Source organism: Sminthopsis crassicaudata, chromosome 3, assembly GCF_048593235.1.
Source record: "Sminthopsis crassicaudata isolate SCR6 chromosome 3, ASM4859323v1, whole genome shotgun sequence".
Taxonomy (NCBI): Eukaryota; Metazoa; Chordata; class Mammalia; order Dasyuromorphia; family Dasyuridae; genus Sminthopsis; species Sminthopsis crassicaudata.
The window spans coordinates 174,320,169-174,332,617 of NC_133619.1; the positions used below are offsets into that span (position 1 = coordinate 174,320,169).

General features: G+C 34.7%; 1 protein-coding gene across 4 annotated transcripts in view; it reads right to left on the reverse strand.

Annotated features, from left to right (window-relative positions):
• The window catches only part of RASA3 (RAS p21 protein activator 3), a 292,598-nt gene that overhangs the window by 22,058 nt on the left and 258,091 nt on the right, over window positions 1-12,449 (reverse strand). For 2 of the 4 annotated variants that reach the window (XM_074299614.1, XM_074299611.1), the window contains 3 exons: window positions 11,726-11,799; window positions 5,672-5,778; window positions 3,317-3,399 (listed from right to left, as the gene is read on the reverse strand). In XM_074299614.1, coding sequence (XP_074155715.1) covers window positions 3,317-3,399; window positions 5,672-5,778; window positions 11,726-11,799 — 264 coding nt within the window. Of the gene's footprint in view, window positions 1-3,316; window positions 3,400-5,659; window positions 5,779-11,725; window positions 11,800-12,449 lie in introns of all 4 variants that reach the window. The other 2 variants (XM_074299612.1, XM_074299610.1) reach the window with 1 other exon arrangement.

Here is a 12,449-nt window from a genome sequence, read left to right on the forward strand (position 1 = left end):
TAAAACACAAAAGAACCCATTTGCTTGAGTTATGTAGCTTGAGATGAGAATTAGAATAGTTTGAAATCTAGCACCTGTTAACAGAGAACCCACTAACTAAGCCAAGCAATTCCAATGTTTGTAAGACATGTCCATTCTCAACATATCAGACACAACAATTGCTCCTTAAGCAAAAACAAGAAAATGATATTTTTTAAATTTAAAAAGTAAATACAATTATAAGAAAACATTTTTACTGTCTCCCTCCCCTTCAATGTTCCTTCTCATAAAAAGTCCAAACATGGCTGTATCCACCAAAGGGCATACCAGGGTGGAGTTTAACCCAGAGTATGCTCCAAGGAATTATGAAGAGAGCAGGAGATTTGACATTAGGAAGCCAAGAGAATGAAAACAGATACATGGGTGTGGCTGCCTCGTGGTCAATGAGATTTTGTAAGATTTAAAAAAAACCACACACACAAAAAATAAAAAAAACACAAGCCCAGGTGTACAATTGGGTATATTATCAACATTTAACCACCTATAAGAAAGTAGGGAAACCTTGGATACATAACACTTGCAGATAAAAAAGACTTTCTTCTGAACTCAGAATTCCAGTGATAGGAATCTTAGAGGTCATTTACTCTAATCCATTTCTCAAGATTTCTTTCTACAAAAACCTCAAGTAATTATCATTCTCTTTACTAGATAACCCAAGTGAGGTCTCCCTCAAGTTATATCCCAAGGTAGCTTATTCCACTTTGGACAGCTCTAATTATTAGAAAAGTTTTTCTTTCATTGAAGCTAAATTTTCCTCTCTTTAGAGAGAGAGTACCTGCTGCTCTTCACTCTGCTCAGAGACAAGCAAACCCAGTCTAATTTCCTTTTCATGTGATATAACTATCTTGTGCTCCCTAAATCCTTTTATTTCTTTACTTTATAAACATTCCCAGTTCATAACATCATTAGTTTAGAAATGAAGAGCTCATATAAGCCATTAGATATGATCATTTCAATCAATTAAACCATAGAGAATTATTACATGCCTACTAATGTGCCAAGAAACTGCTAGATGGCTCAGTGGATAGAACACTGGCCTAGAGTAAGGAAGACCTGAGTTCAATTTTGGCCTTAGATACTTAACTGTGTGACCTTGGACAAGTCACTTAATCTCTGCCTTAATACACTGAAGAAGAAAATGACAAGCTACCTTGGCATCTTTGGCAAAGAAAAAAAAAAATCCCATGGACACTATTAGTGTGCTGTGATCTACCAGCACAAAGCGTCAGAGTGAATGACTGAACAACAGCAATGTGCCAAACGTTGTGCTTAAATGCTACAAAAATTAATATACTTATAAATATATATTTATAAATATATACATATATAATATAAATTTATAAATATCTATATATAAATATAAAAATAATATAAAATGAAGCAAAAGATAATGCTAGTAGTACATTAGCAATAGGTACTTAATAAATGCTTGTTGACTTGCTCTGAAATGGAGGCAGAAAAGTAAAGTAATTTAGTCCATGTTATACAGGTAGTTAGAGAGGTAGAATTTGAACTTAGATCCTCTCCCTTTAGAAGTTGTGCAAAATTTTCCCATTGTATTATGACTGCTGCCTTCAAATGATACTCCTATATCACAGTCAATCTCCTATGAATGTTACTGTTTGGTTATCTGTTTGACTCTTCATGAGCCCATTTGGAGTTTTCTTGGCAAAAAAACTGAAGTGGTTTGCTATTTTCCTTCTCCAGCTCATTTTACAGATGACAGAACTGAGGAAAACAGGATTAAGTGACTTGTTCAGGGTCATACAGCTAGTAAGTATTTAAAGACAGATTTGAACTAGGAATATGAGTCTCCCTTTCTTCGGATCCAGGACCATAGTCACTGGGGCATTTAGTTATTTTCCTGTGAATACATTTTATTATTATTTCTTTTTTTCCAATCAATAAAAATCTGCCTCTCTCTCTCTCTCTCTCTCTCTCTCTCTCTCTCTCTCTCTCTCTCTCTCTCTCTCTCTCTCTCTCTCCCTCTCCCTTTCCCTTTCCCTTTCCCTTTCCCTTTCCCTTTCCCTTTCCTCCAACTGAGAAAGAAAGAAATAACAAAATCCTGGTTACAAACATGCACAGTCAAGCAACATAAATTTCTTGATGTTTTTGTAGAGCATAATGATCTTGCTGATTTCCACAACCAAATATTTTGCCAAAGTGCTAACACACAACATTTGGCAGCCTGAGGTTCAACTCTGCCCCTTTCCATGGAGAGGAGTGCTAAGTAGCAGAATAATGACTCAAATATGTATAGCAGGTAGAGAAAACAGGAGGATGATGGGACCTGGAAAATATAACTGGAGAATCAGACCTTGAATAACTGAGAGCCAAAATTTCCTAACTCATCTTGTTTTATTTTTTCAAAGAAAGCTATGAGTAGCTAAGTAGTGGCTGATGCAACTGAGAGTCAGAAAATTTGCTTTTTCACTACTTGTTTATCTTTTAGTTTCTTCTAACTACATGGCAATCTTCTTAAAAGTAAGATCACTAACCAGCTTGAATTCTAAGCATGTAAAACATGATGTGACAGTTATATAGACCAGTTATTAGGCATCTCAGGGAGGGCAACAATCCAACTCCACTTCACAGACACTGATACATCTAGCCACAGACTGGAAAGCATCTTAGTTGTTTTAAACATTTAAATAGTCAATAAAAACTAAATGAAGTGTTGCAGAGTCATTTATAAATAGGTTTTTTCCATTTAGTCATATGATCTTCTTTCAATTGCCTAATTTTAAACAAGCTTAAATATAACTGAGAAAAATCCTGTCACTCACAAGGCTGGGAGCTGCCCATATCACAGTCTTTTTTTATTCATAGGCAAATATTAACGTTTCATTTCAGAGTCCAGATCTAATATTCCCTTTGTTTCTTTGTATCTTAAACCGCTTCCAGTTCCGAGGACTATGGTGCGACCACCAGGCGATGTTCTGAGAGAACTTGATTTCTTCAAGTCAATGTAGAGTTAGGACCACTCTTGGAAACAATTGGACCAATGCCATTTCAGTTCTAAAATCACTTCCTGGGCAAGCTTCCATGGACTCTATTGTAGTCATCCAAGCCAAGAGGAAATTTAAGCTGCTCTTGAGGGTTGTTAGATGGAAGGCTAACATAGCCTTTCCCAGAGCTCCTCAACAATATGGATAACAATGCAGAAAACAAGGATGGTAGATAGGTTTTTAGGGAGTAGGGGAAAAAATACAAGGGCTAGAAGAAAACAGGATAGACACTTAAGAAAAAACAAAAATATCTCAAAGGCAGTACTCACGTTTTTCATTTTGAAAGACTCTTCCTCTAATTTCTCCACGGCCAGAATATTCTCAATAGGAATGCTATAAAGAGGCTGGTCTCCTGATAGAAGTCAACAAAAATAGAAAGGCTGATGAATAAATAGGGCAGAATTTTACATTGTCCACTAATTTTATTGAATGTTTCTGGTTTAGCTTCTCTAAAGAAGCTACTTGCATTTTGTTTTATAAAAGGCTTTAAAACAACTCAATCTTTATTTTTTTCTTTTCCTTTTGTTTTTTTTTGGGGGGAGGGGACCAGGCATATAATTTCATTGGTGTAGAGAATTCCACCAAAAAAAGATCAGCAACTAATCTATAGAAAGTTTATCTTTTTGCCTTTGTTTTTCTAAAACTTGTCTTTTTTCCTCTTTAAATAACTTAGTAATGACATTTTTGATAGAACACTTAGAAAAAGAGTCATTCCTTAAGAAAAATAGATTTTGAGGCTGGAGTTAAGTGACTTGCCCAGGGTCACACAGCTAGGAAGTGTTAAGTGTCTGAGACCAAATTTGAACTCTGGTCCTCCTGAATTCAAGGCTGGTGCTCTATCCATTGCGCCACCTAGCTGCCCCAAAATATTTCTTAATAAAAAAAGAAAGAAAAAGAAAGAAAGAAAGAAAGAGAGAGAGAGAGAGAGAGAGAGAGAGAGAGAGAGAGAGAGAGAGAGAGAGAGAGAGAGAGAGAGAGAGCGCACTGTTTGAGGACACTGACAGATTAAGTGATTTCAATAAGGCCATATGGCTAGGATATGTGTGCCTATGGGCAGACCTTGAACCCTAAGGTGATCCTGAATCCAAAACCCAAGCAACTCTCTAGTCTATATTCCATGCTGTCCCTTCTCTTTCTTGGCAATTTCAGTCTTCCTTAGAAATTTGCAAAAGTTTGTATTAACCTAAGATGGGAAGAATTATTTGGAGGAGAAAAATACAGTTGAGAAAAAAAAATTCTCAAAGGAAGATGTATAGTGTCTTCAAGGGATTTAGAATTCTTTGTATCCTTATTAACAGATTCCCTATTAGTTTTCTCTTATCTAACCTTGCATCAGTACAATGGCACAAAAATGTTATTGTGAGTATGTAGACATACATACCTGATGTTGGCATTTGTCAAATATTGAACAATAGTTAATCATATCTTTGGTAAAAAAGAACTTTTATAGTACATTTGCAAAGTAATCTAAAGCACAAGGAATGTTTGTAAAAGAAAATTGAAGTACCTATTTTCCTATTTAAAGAATAATCCTGAGGCTTAAATACTTAAGTATGTCAAACTTTTAAAATTCAAAAGCAAGGAGAGAGGATTTACACATTTTTTCCTTATTTTAGATGTGAAGAAGAGGAGAAAAGTTGGAAAAGGTCAGGTAAAAAACGAGCTTAGCTCAGAATCCTAGGGATGAACAAAGGAGAAAAAGTTTCAAAAAGGAAAAAGAATTGTGGCAAACAAGACCTTTAGAATGTAGAAGAAAGAAGATAAATGACTATGGTTACCTTTAGAAAGAATGTGAGTGCCAATTTTATTTATTATTATCAATTTTTAAAGAAGACAGTGCGAGAAAATGTGTACTGATCCTACTCTAGTTTTCATTAATATCCCATATCAGTGAATTATTCAATGTATACTAATAGTTTTTAAGCTTTCTGAGGGTAAGAGCATTCTCATTTCTGTCCTGGGACAGTGAGATGGCATAGTGGATAGAGCTCTAGTTCTGCAGTCATGAAAACTGTGCCCAAATGCAACCTTAGATAACTTACTAACTGTGTCTTCCTAGACAAGGCACTTAAATTTTGCCTGCCTCAGTTTTCTTGAGGATAATAACAGTACCTCTTCCCCCAAGTTGTGAGGATCAAATAAGGTAATAATTGTAAAAACATTTAGCATAGTGCCTGGCATATAGTAAATACTATATAATATTAGTTATTATTATTGTTGTTGCTATATCCCTAGCACCTTCCACAGCAATGCCACATAATATTAAATGCCTATTTAATGAATGTTTGTTGTCTTACAAATTGAAAAAAAATGATATTGATTTTACTTATTTGTCAAGAAACATAAACAAAGAAACAGGATAAAAAGTGGCTGCTTAATAACTCTCATTCTGTTGATTTTATGGGCAGTTCAGATTTACTCTCAAGTGAGAAATTCTTATATCCTTTTTCTCATTCAATTGAGAATCCATCATTGGATGGATTCTCTCTTCAGAAAGAAAAAAAAATCCATTCTAATTGCCCATGGCCTCTGAGTTCTCATTTCTCTTATAAGCATTACACTTAATGCTTTTGAAAGTATTTGAAAAGTCAGAAAACAACTGAAAAGCGAACCTTTCTTGTTACCTTTGCTTTTCTGATAAGTAAATTCATGATTTGTAAGACGGAACCATCTCTTCTTAAAGTTCTTCATCCCGAAGCGTTTTCTTCCTTGTGCTCTCTTGATCATAAACCTATTATAAATTGGACAGGCTAGTGACATTCATGTTTTTTTTTCAAGCAAACATATTTTAGACACAAAAAAGTCACTTTTTCTGCTGTGACAAAATATAAAAGTCCAAGTATTCATAGCAAGAATAATTAGCCAATACCTATATGTAAATCTTCAAGCTGCTTTCGATTTTAGTCAACTTTATTTTAAACTTACCATTAAAATGTTTAAATGATTACATTCGAAAAACTTGGGCATGTAGTGTAAAAGTTAATGGTGGATTTTTACTAAAAGCTTTCAACTCCAAATCCTGACCCTATCCATTCTCCCCAGATTCCTTACTTTCCATCTTCAATGGTGAATTTATCAAATTCTGGTGTGATAGTGAAAAACATCAGTGGAAAAACTACATTAGAAACATGCCCTCAGCAGTGGAAGAAGTATATTAAGAAGAAAGCAATATTTAATGCACTTAAATCAACTGGGTATGATGCTCGAAGATTATGAATGGAAAGACAGGCCATAAGATTTATAATACTATATTGTTTATCCTCTTCATGTGACATAATATGAGTCCCATAATTCTGAATAGAAAGCACAATGAGGCCTTTTCCCCATTAAAGTCAGGAAAGGACCAGATACAAAAGGAATCTCAATAACAAAAGAAGGAGAATTTCCACTCTCTCCCTTTGCTTCTATTTTGTCAATGAAGTCAACCCAAGGCTGAATCATCCCAAGCCCTTCTAAGCTAAAGGAAAAGGGAAAACATGGGTTAGCAGAAATGGCATTCTAGGCAAAAAAGGAAGTTGATCCTTTCAAAGAATTGCTATGTCTTAAATTCTGGTGCCATTTGGTGGCCTTATCACCTAATTATCCCATTTCCTTATTAGGATGGGAGCCCTCCTCAAGAAGATAACTTTAGTTATATGATTATGGCAATAATAATACCTATCATGTATGTTTTATAATTATTACCTCATTATATATGCATAACAATCCTGGGAGATAATGCTATTATCTCCATTTTAGAGATGAAAAATGGAGGTATGACAAAGTATGATCTCATCTGTCCAGACCACAAAGCAAGTAAGTGTTTGAGGGAAGATTTGAAGTCACGTATTTCTGACCTCACATTCAGTGCTTCTATTCAGTGAGCTACCTACCTAGCTTTCTCTTAAAATTATCTGGGCACTTGTTCTCTTCAAATAGATCATAGCTACTCTAACAAAATATGGATCTGGAAGAATAGGATTTTTGAGGTCTTTTCCCCTCCATCATACTTCTTTCTCTACCCACTTCTCTCCCCAACTATATCCATCCACCCAAATTATAGACATGTTGTAGCATAATTTTATGACAATGATAAAGACTTTTATAACCATGGAAGCTAGAAAATACAGTGGTTTAAGTGCTGGTTTTGGAGTCAGGAATACCCAAATTCAAATTCAGTCTCACATACTTAGTAGCTGTGTGACTCTGGACAAAGACTATAGCTTCCTCATCTGTAAAATGGACATAATAGCACCTACCTCACCAGAATTCAACAAGATAAAACATTCAAAGAAGTTTGTGAACTTATTTTTTTGTTCCTAAACTGTGTCATTAATTGGAGGGGGAAGAGAGAGTTAAAATTGGCTCACCATGAAGCCTGTTAGAAACATTTACAATTCTCATCCTGAGTCCTGAAAGAGGTAGAATGTAAGTGAATTCTTCATGGAAAACCAAAAATAAAGGAGTGGGGCTGTAATTGATATGGCAGAGTGTTTTTTTTTTCTTCCTTTCTCCCTTCTCCCTCCTACTTTTTTCTATAAAAATATGGAGAATCCTATCAAACACAACAGAAAGTGAAGGAGTAGTGGAATTCATAAAAACTGCTTCTCTTTTCATATATTACGGCTTGACAAGGTAACAATGAAGTAAATCTCAGCCACAATCTTTCCTAGTTGCAGAACTGAAGGAGATAGGTAGTAATGGGGTTAAAACTACACCAGAATTTTTCTGGCATTTGCCCATCAAATATCCAAGGAGGGCTGCAGGCCTTCCTTATCCCTGCCCAAACTTTAGCATTCCACTCTTCAGGAAGTGTTTAGTTTCAAATAAAAAAGCAGCAAAAGGAAGACATTGTGTTACTTGGAAAATACCAGAAGCAAAGGGAAACAGGATAATTTCTTCTACCTGTGAGACATATTACAGGTTTAGCCTAAGGAGTTTGCTAATGGCATCTCAAGTATGTCAAGAGAACCACAACTTCCTTTCCCAAGTCCAGACAAAAACATCTGTGGCAGTTCTTATGGCACCTGACACGTGACAGACCACCACAAGTTAAAGGGACTTGCCAAGTGTCTCCTTACATCTTACCTGCATGAACTATTACCATCAACTGTTTTTATTGCTAGGTTAAGAATCCTTTAGCCTAGCAGCCAATGGGCCAAATGAGAAAAGGCAGAAAAACAATCAGGCACAAGCAAAACTTAGAAAAACTAGGAAAAACAAGATTGGGGATGGTGCTGGTATATAAAATGAAATATACATAAAATTACTTTTTAAAGAATACAAAAAATGTTGAATCACACTGGAGGATATGAGCTCTAGTAGGGAAGAATTATTGCAAATATACCTTGATTTAAACAAGTCCTAAATCTTAACATCCAGAGTCATAGAATGTTCTGAAAAGAATCCTAAGAGATCATTGGGTCCAATCTTCCCATTTTGCAGATGAAGGCATTTCTTAAGGTAAACAGAGGGATTGCCACACTGGAGGATCTTCTAATATGAGGACCTCCTCCAACAATAATATTCACTGTAGGGTTTCTTAACAAACATACCTTCCCTAGTACCAAAAATAAGCCCAATTATTGAGTAGTGGTTAATCATACTATGGTATTTGAATGCCATGGAATATTATTATGCCTTAAATAATGATAGCTATGTGGCAGCTTTGCCTAAAATATGCTCCCAAAGACTGCTAAATAAAGTCTCCTCATGGTGTGACTGTGCCTGACATGGCATTTTTTACTTGTGCAGTTTACCAATTGTAAAAAGAAAGGAAGGATGTGTGGATGTTAACTTGGATAGGATGCGTTGTGTTAACTTTGATAGTAAGTTACTAGCATTGTCTGTTGTATTTGACAAGAGTTTGGCTTCCTTTTTTAATATCTCTTTTTTTTGTATTGCTATAGTCATTGTATATATCATTTTATATAAGGCTTCCTCCATTTCTCTGAATTTTTACTATTCATCATTCTTATTGTGTAGTGAGAGTCTAGTACATCCATAAACCTCAGTATGCATGCATATTGTACATAAAGTAAGGCATATCATTGATTGGAAATGAAAGCTCATAGTGCTGTCATCGCTGACTGTAAGCTCCATTATTCATTATTCATTCAATAAATATTTATTGAGCATGCACTAGGTTTTAAGACATTGTTCTGGTTGCTTTATTCATCAGTCATTTGAGCAACTTCCTAGAAATTTGTGTTGGCTCAAATTTAATATATTAGGATGACTCTGTATTTGTTTATGTGCATAACTTCTAGCTTGAGTCAAATTCAAGTTTTTAAAAGACATAAATTTTCTAAGTCACACAACCTAAAGCAAAGTTGAAGTTTAAGTTATTTTTGTGACTATGTATATGTAGGCTAGTCTCATCTATTAAGCCAGTGGTCCTCAAACTTTTTAAATAGGGGGCCAGTTCACTGTCCCTCAGATTGTTGGAGCGCCTCACACTCTGTCTCCATCCCTCAGCCCATTTACCATAACCTGGCGGGCAGCATAAACGTCCTCAGTCCACTGCATCTGGCCCATGGGCCATAGTTTGAGAACCCCTGTATTAAGCCAAAACCACATTTAAGTAATTTTTAAAGAGGTAATGTCAGCACCTATTAACATTAAATATACCCAAGATATAAGACTGGTCTTGAAAATGACCTATATAGGTTCCACATTCAAGTTAGTAGTGACATCTCTGTATGACTAATATCACTGAGGACTATCCCCTGTTGAGTACAACAATGCAATTCAGACTGGAAGCCAGATTGTGGGCTCCAAGGAGAGGCCATTGTTGTTTACTCATTCTGAAAACCTGATGTGGGGATGAGAAAGATTCTGCAGTTCCTTAGGAAAAAACTCTGGGACATGGAAACCAACTCCAAAGGCACATTCATAGATGGGGAATTTCCCAACTTAGCTTTTATGGAAAGGAGGAACAAAGGTCCCAACAATGCCCTATCATGCCCTTGAAATCACCAAGCAACTAGCCTTATTTCCTTTCCTGATAAAGTTTCTAGATAGGAAGACTAGAAAACATTATAGACATGAGCATCAGGATTTCAATATGGTCTTTGACATAAATTTTCATGAGACTTTTTTGGAAGGAGATGGAGAAATATGGTATAATTAAAACAATTCCTAGGTTTAAAGCAAAATAAGACTTGGATATCATCTAGTTCAACCCCATCACTTTCCAAGTGCTATAAACCTAGGATCATATGATTTAATTACTCTGAATAAACACTACATTAACACATAATGAAATCTTTCCACATGTTGGGAATTGATCATCATGAGTTACTGTGTTTTAAAATAAGGATGGACAAAATATTACATAAACATACATATATAAGTATATACTTTACATTAAACTATATAAAAAATAAAAACATGTTATATTTTTACATATGTTAAAAAATATATATCTACATATGTATATGTACACATATGTGTCATATCTTGTAACTAGCTTGCTGGTGATGAAAAGATACAATTTAGCAGAAATAAATGTAAAATGTTACATTTTAATTTTTTTTAAAAAATAGTTTCATAAGTCTGGGATGAGAAAACACTGGCTTAATTGGTCAAGATTGAATGCTTGCTTGTCAGGAATACTGCAGGGGGCAGTTTTGTGCTGGGTAGGGGGTGAAACTAGATGACCTTTAAGGCCCCTTCCAGGTCTCAGAATCAATTATGCTATAAAAACATATGCTTAACAAGCCTGAAATAATAGGAATGACATTTAACATTTGGTTTTGAATCTGACTACTACTTAGTTGTTGAGCAAGTTGGGACTCAGCTTTGTCATTTAGAAAGCAAATGGATCAAACTAAATGATCTCTTAACCCCCCTTTATCTCTAAATATATATATTTCTGTATATTGTACCTCTCTGGCAGTTTGATGAAGTTTATGGACTCTTTCTCAGAGTGATGTTTTTAAATGCAAAAAAAAGTGAAATGCATAAGATTATACAGAAAATTAATTATATTAAAATATAGTTATCAGTATTTTTATCAGAATATTTTTAAAAACATTCATGAACTTTTATATATAGCACACCACTACTACCAACCACTGTTAAGAATGACTGACATCACATTTCTTTTCATATGGAAGGCAGATAAGGGCTTTTATTTGAGTATAAAAGATGTGGACTGAGTGTAAAAAAAAAAGTTTTATACTAACAGGGAACATATGGTTACATAGAGAAATTATTGATAGTTATGAGTTCTCTGATAGTTCTTAAAATGACCTGTTGGACAAAATAAGTTTGGGAATTATATACAGATTTAAATTATTACTGTTAGCAATGAATCCCACCAACTGACAGCTGATTTTCCTACTTGGATTTGGTTAAAGGTTTAAAACAATGATCTCTATAAATCATTGTTTTGTGGTTCCAGATTTTCCCTTGGCTTGTGCAATATCTTGGATAACCTCCACACCAGAATCCTGGCTTTGGGCATTTCATGGTTTATTAATTAATTTTGCATTAACTGTGGCCAGGCAAATTGGATAGCTGTCATTTCTAGGCACAAGAAGAAAATAGCTTTTTTTTTTTAAAGGAAAAATCAAAAGTGGAAATCAAGTAAAATAATATTAGAAAAAAACAAAAAAACAAAAGCAAGTGACTCAGATTTCTTTCCCTCCTGTCCACATTTCAGAATTCCCACTTTGTAATAAACATAATCTTACCCTTCTTTAAGTAATATAGGTTGCTCTATACTCTTGTGGTCTCGTCTTCCAGAGGATGAAATCAGATCTAAGAACTTAAGAGGAAAATTGTCCAGATGGAAGGCAGGCAGGCAGGCAGGAAGAAGACAGACATTGGTTTAGAATATTTATAATAATTAATAAAAATTATCCAAAAGGAGAGATGAGAAACCTTTTTGCTTTCTATCTGATAATATCTCTCATTTTTATTGTACATATCTTGTATATACATAGTTATTTGAAACCCTGTTTTTACTTCTCTTTGTATTCTCATTACCCAGTGCAGTATTTAAAAGATAATAACCTCCAGTTCAAATGACAACTACTCTGAAGGAAGAGAAATAATATCCCAAATTCACAACAAGGTATAAATTGCTAACAAAATGAAATAGGGGCCCTTTTTGAGTACCTACATTTTAAAAGGGGGACAAAAGGCTAAATTTCTAATTGAGAAATTTAAGATCTTCAATTTAATTTAATCTAAGATATCTATCTAATTGGGCAATTTAAGATAATTAGGGAATTTAATCCTATAAGTGTTCTATGAATTGCTTTTGGAGAACTGGGGTCTTCCTGAGCCCCTGGAATCAAAATATCTTGCCTGTTAACAAAGTTTTCTTCTTCAGTGACTTTCCCAATTCCTTAAAACAAGCTTCCTAAACCTTTAATTTCCCCTGGGATTTTGACTATTTGTAAGGATAAGCAT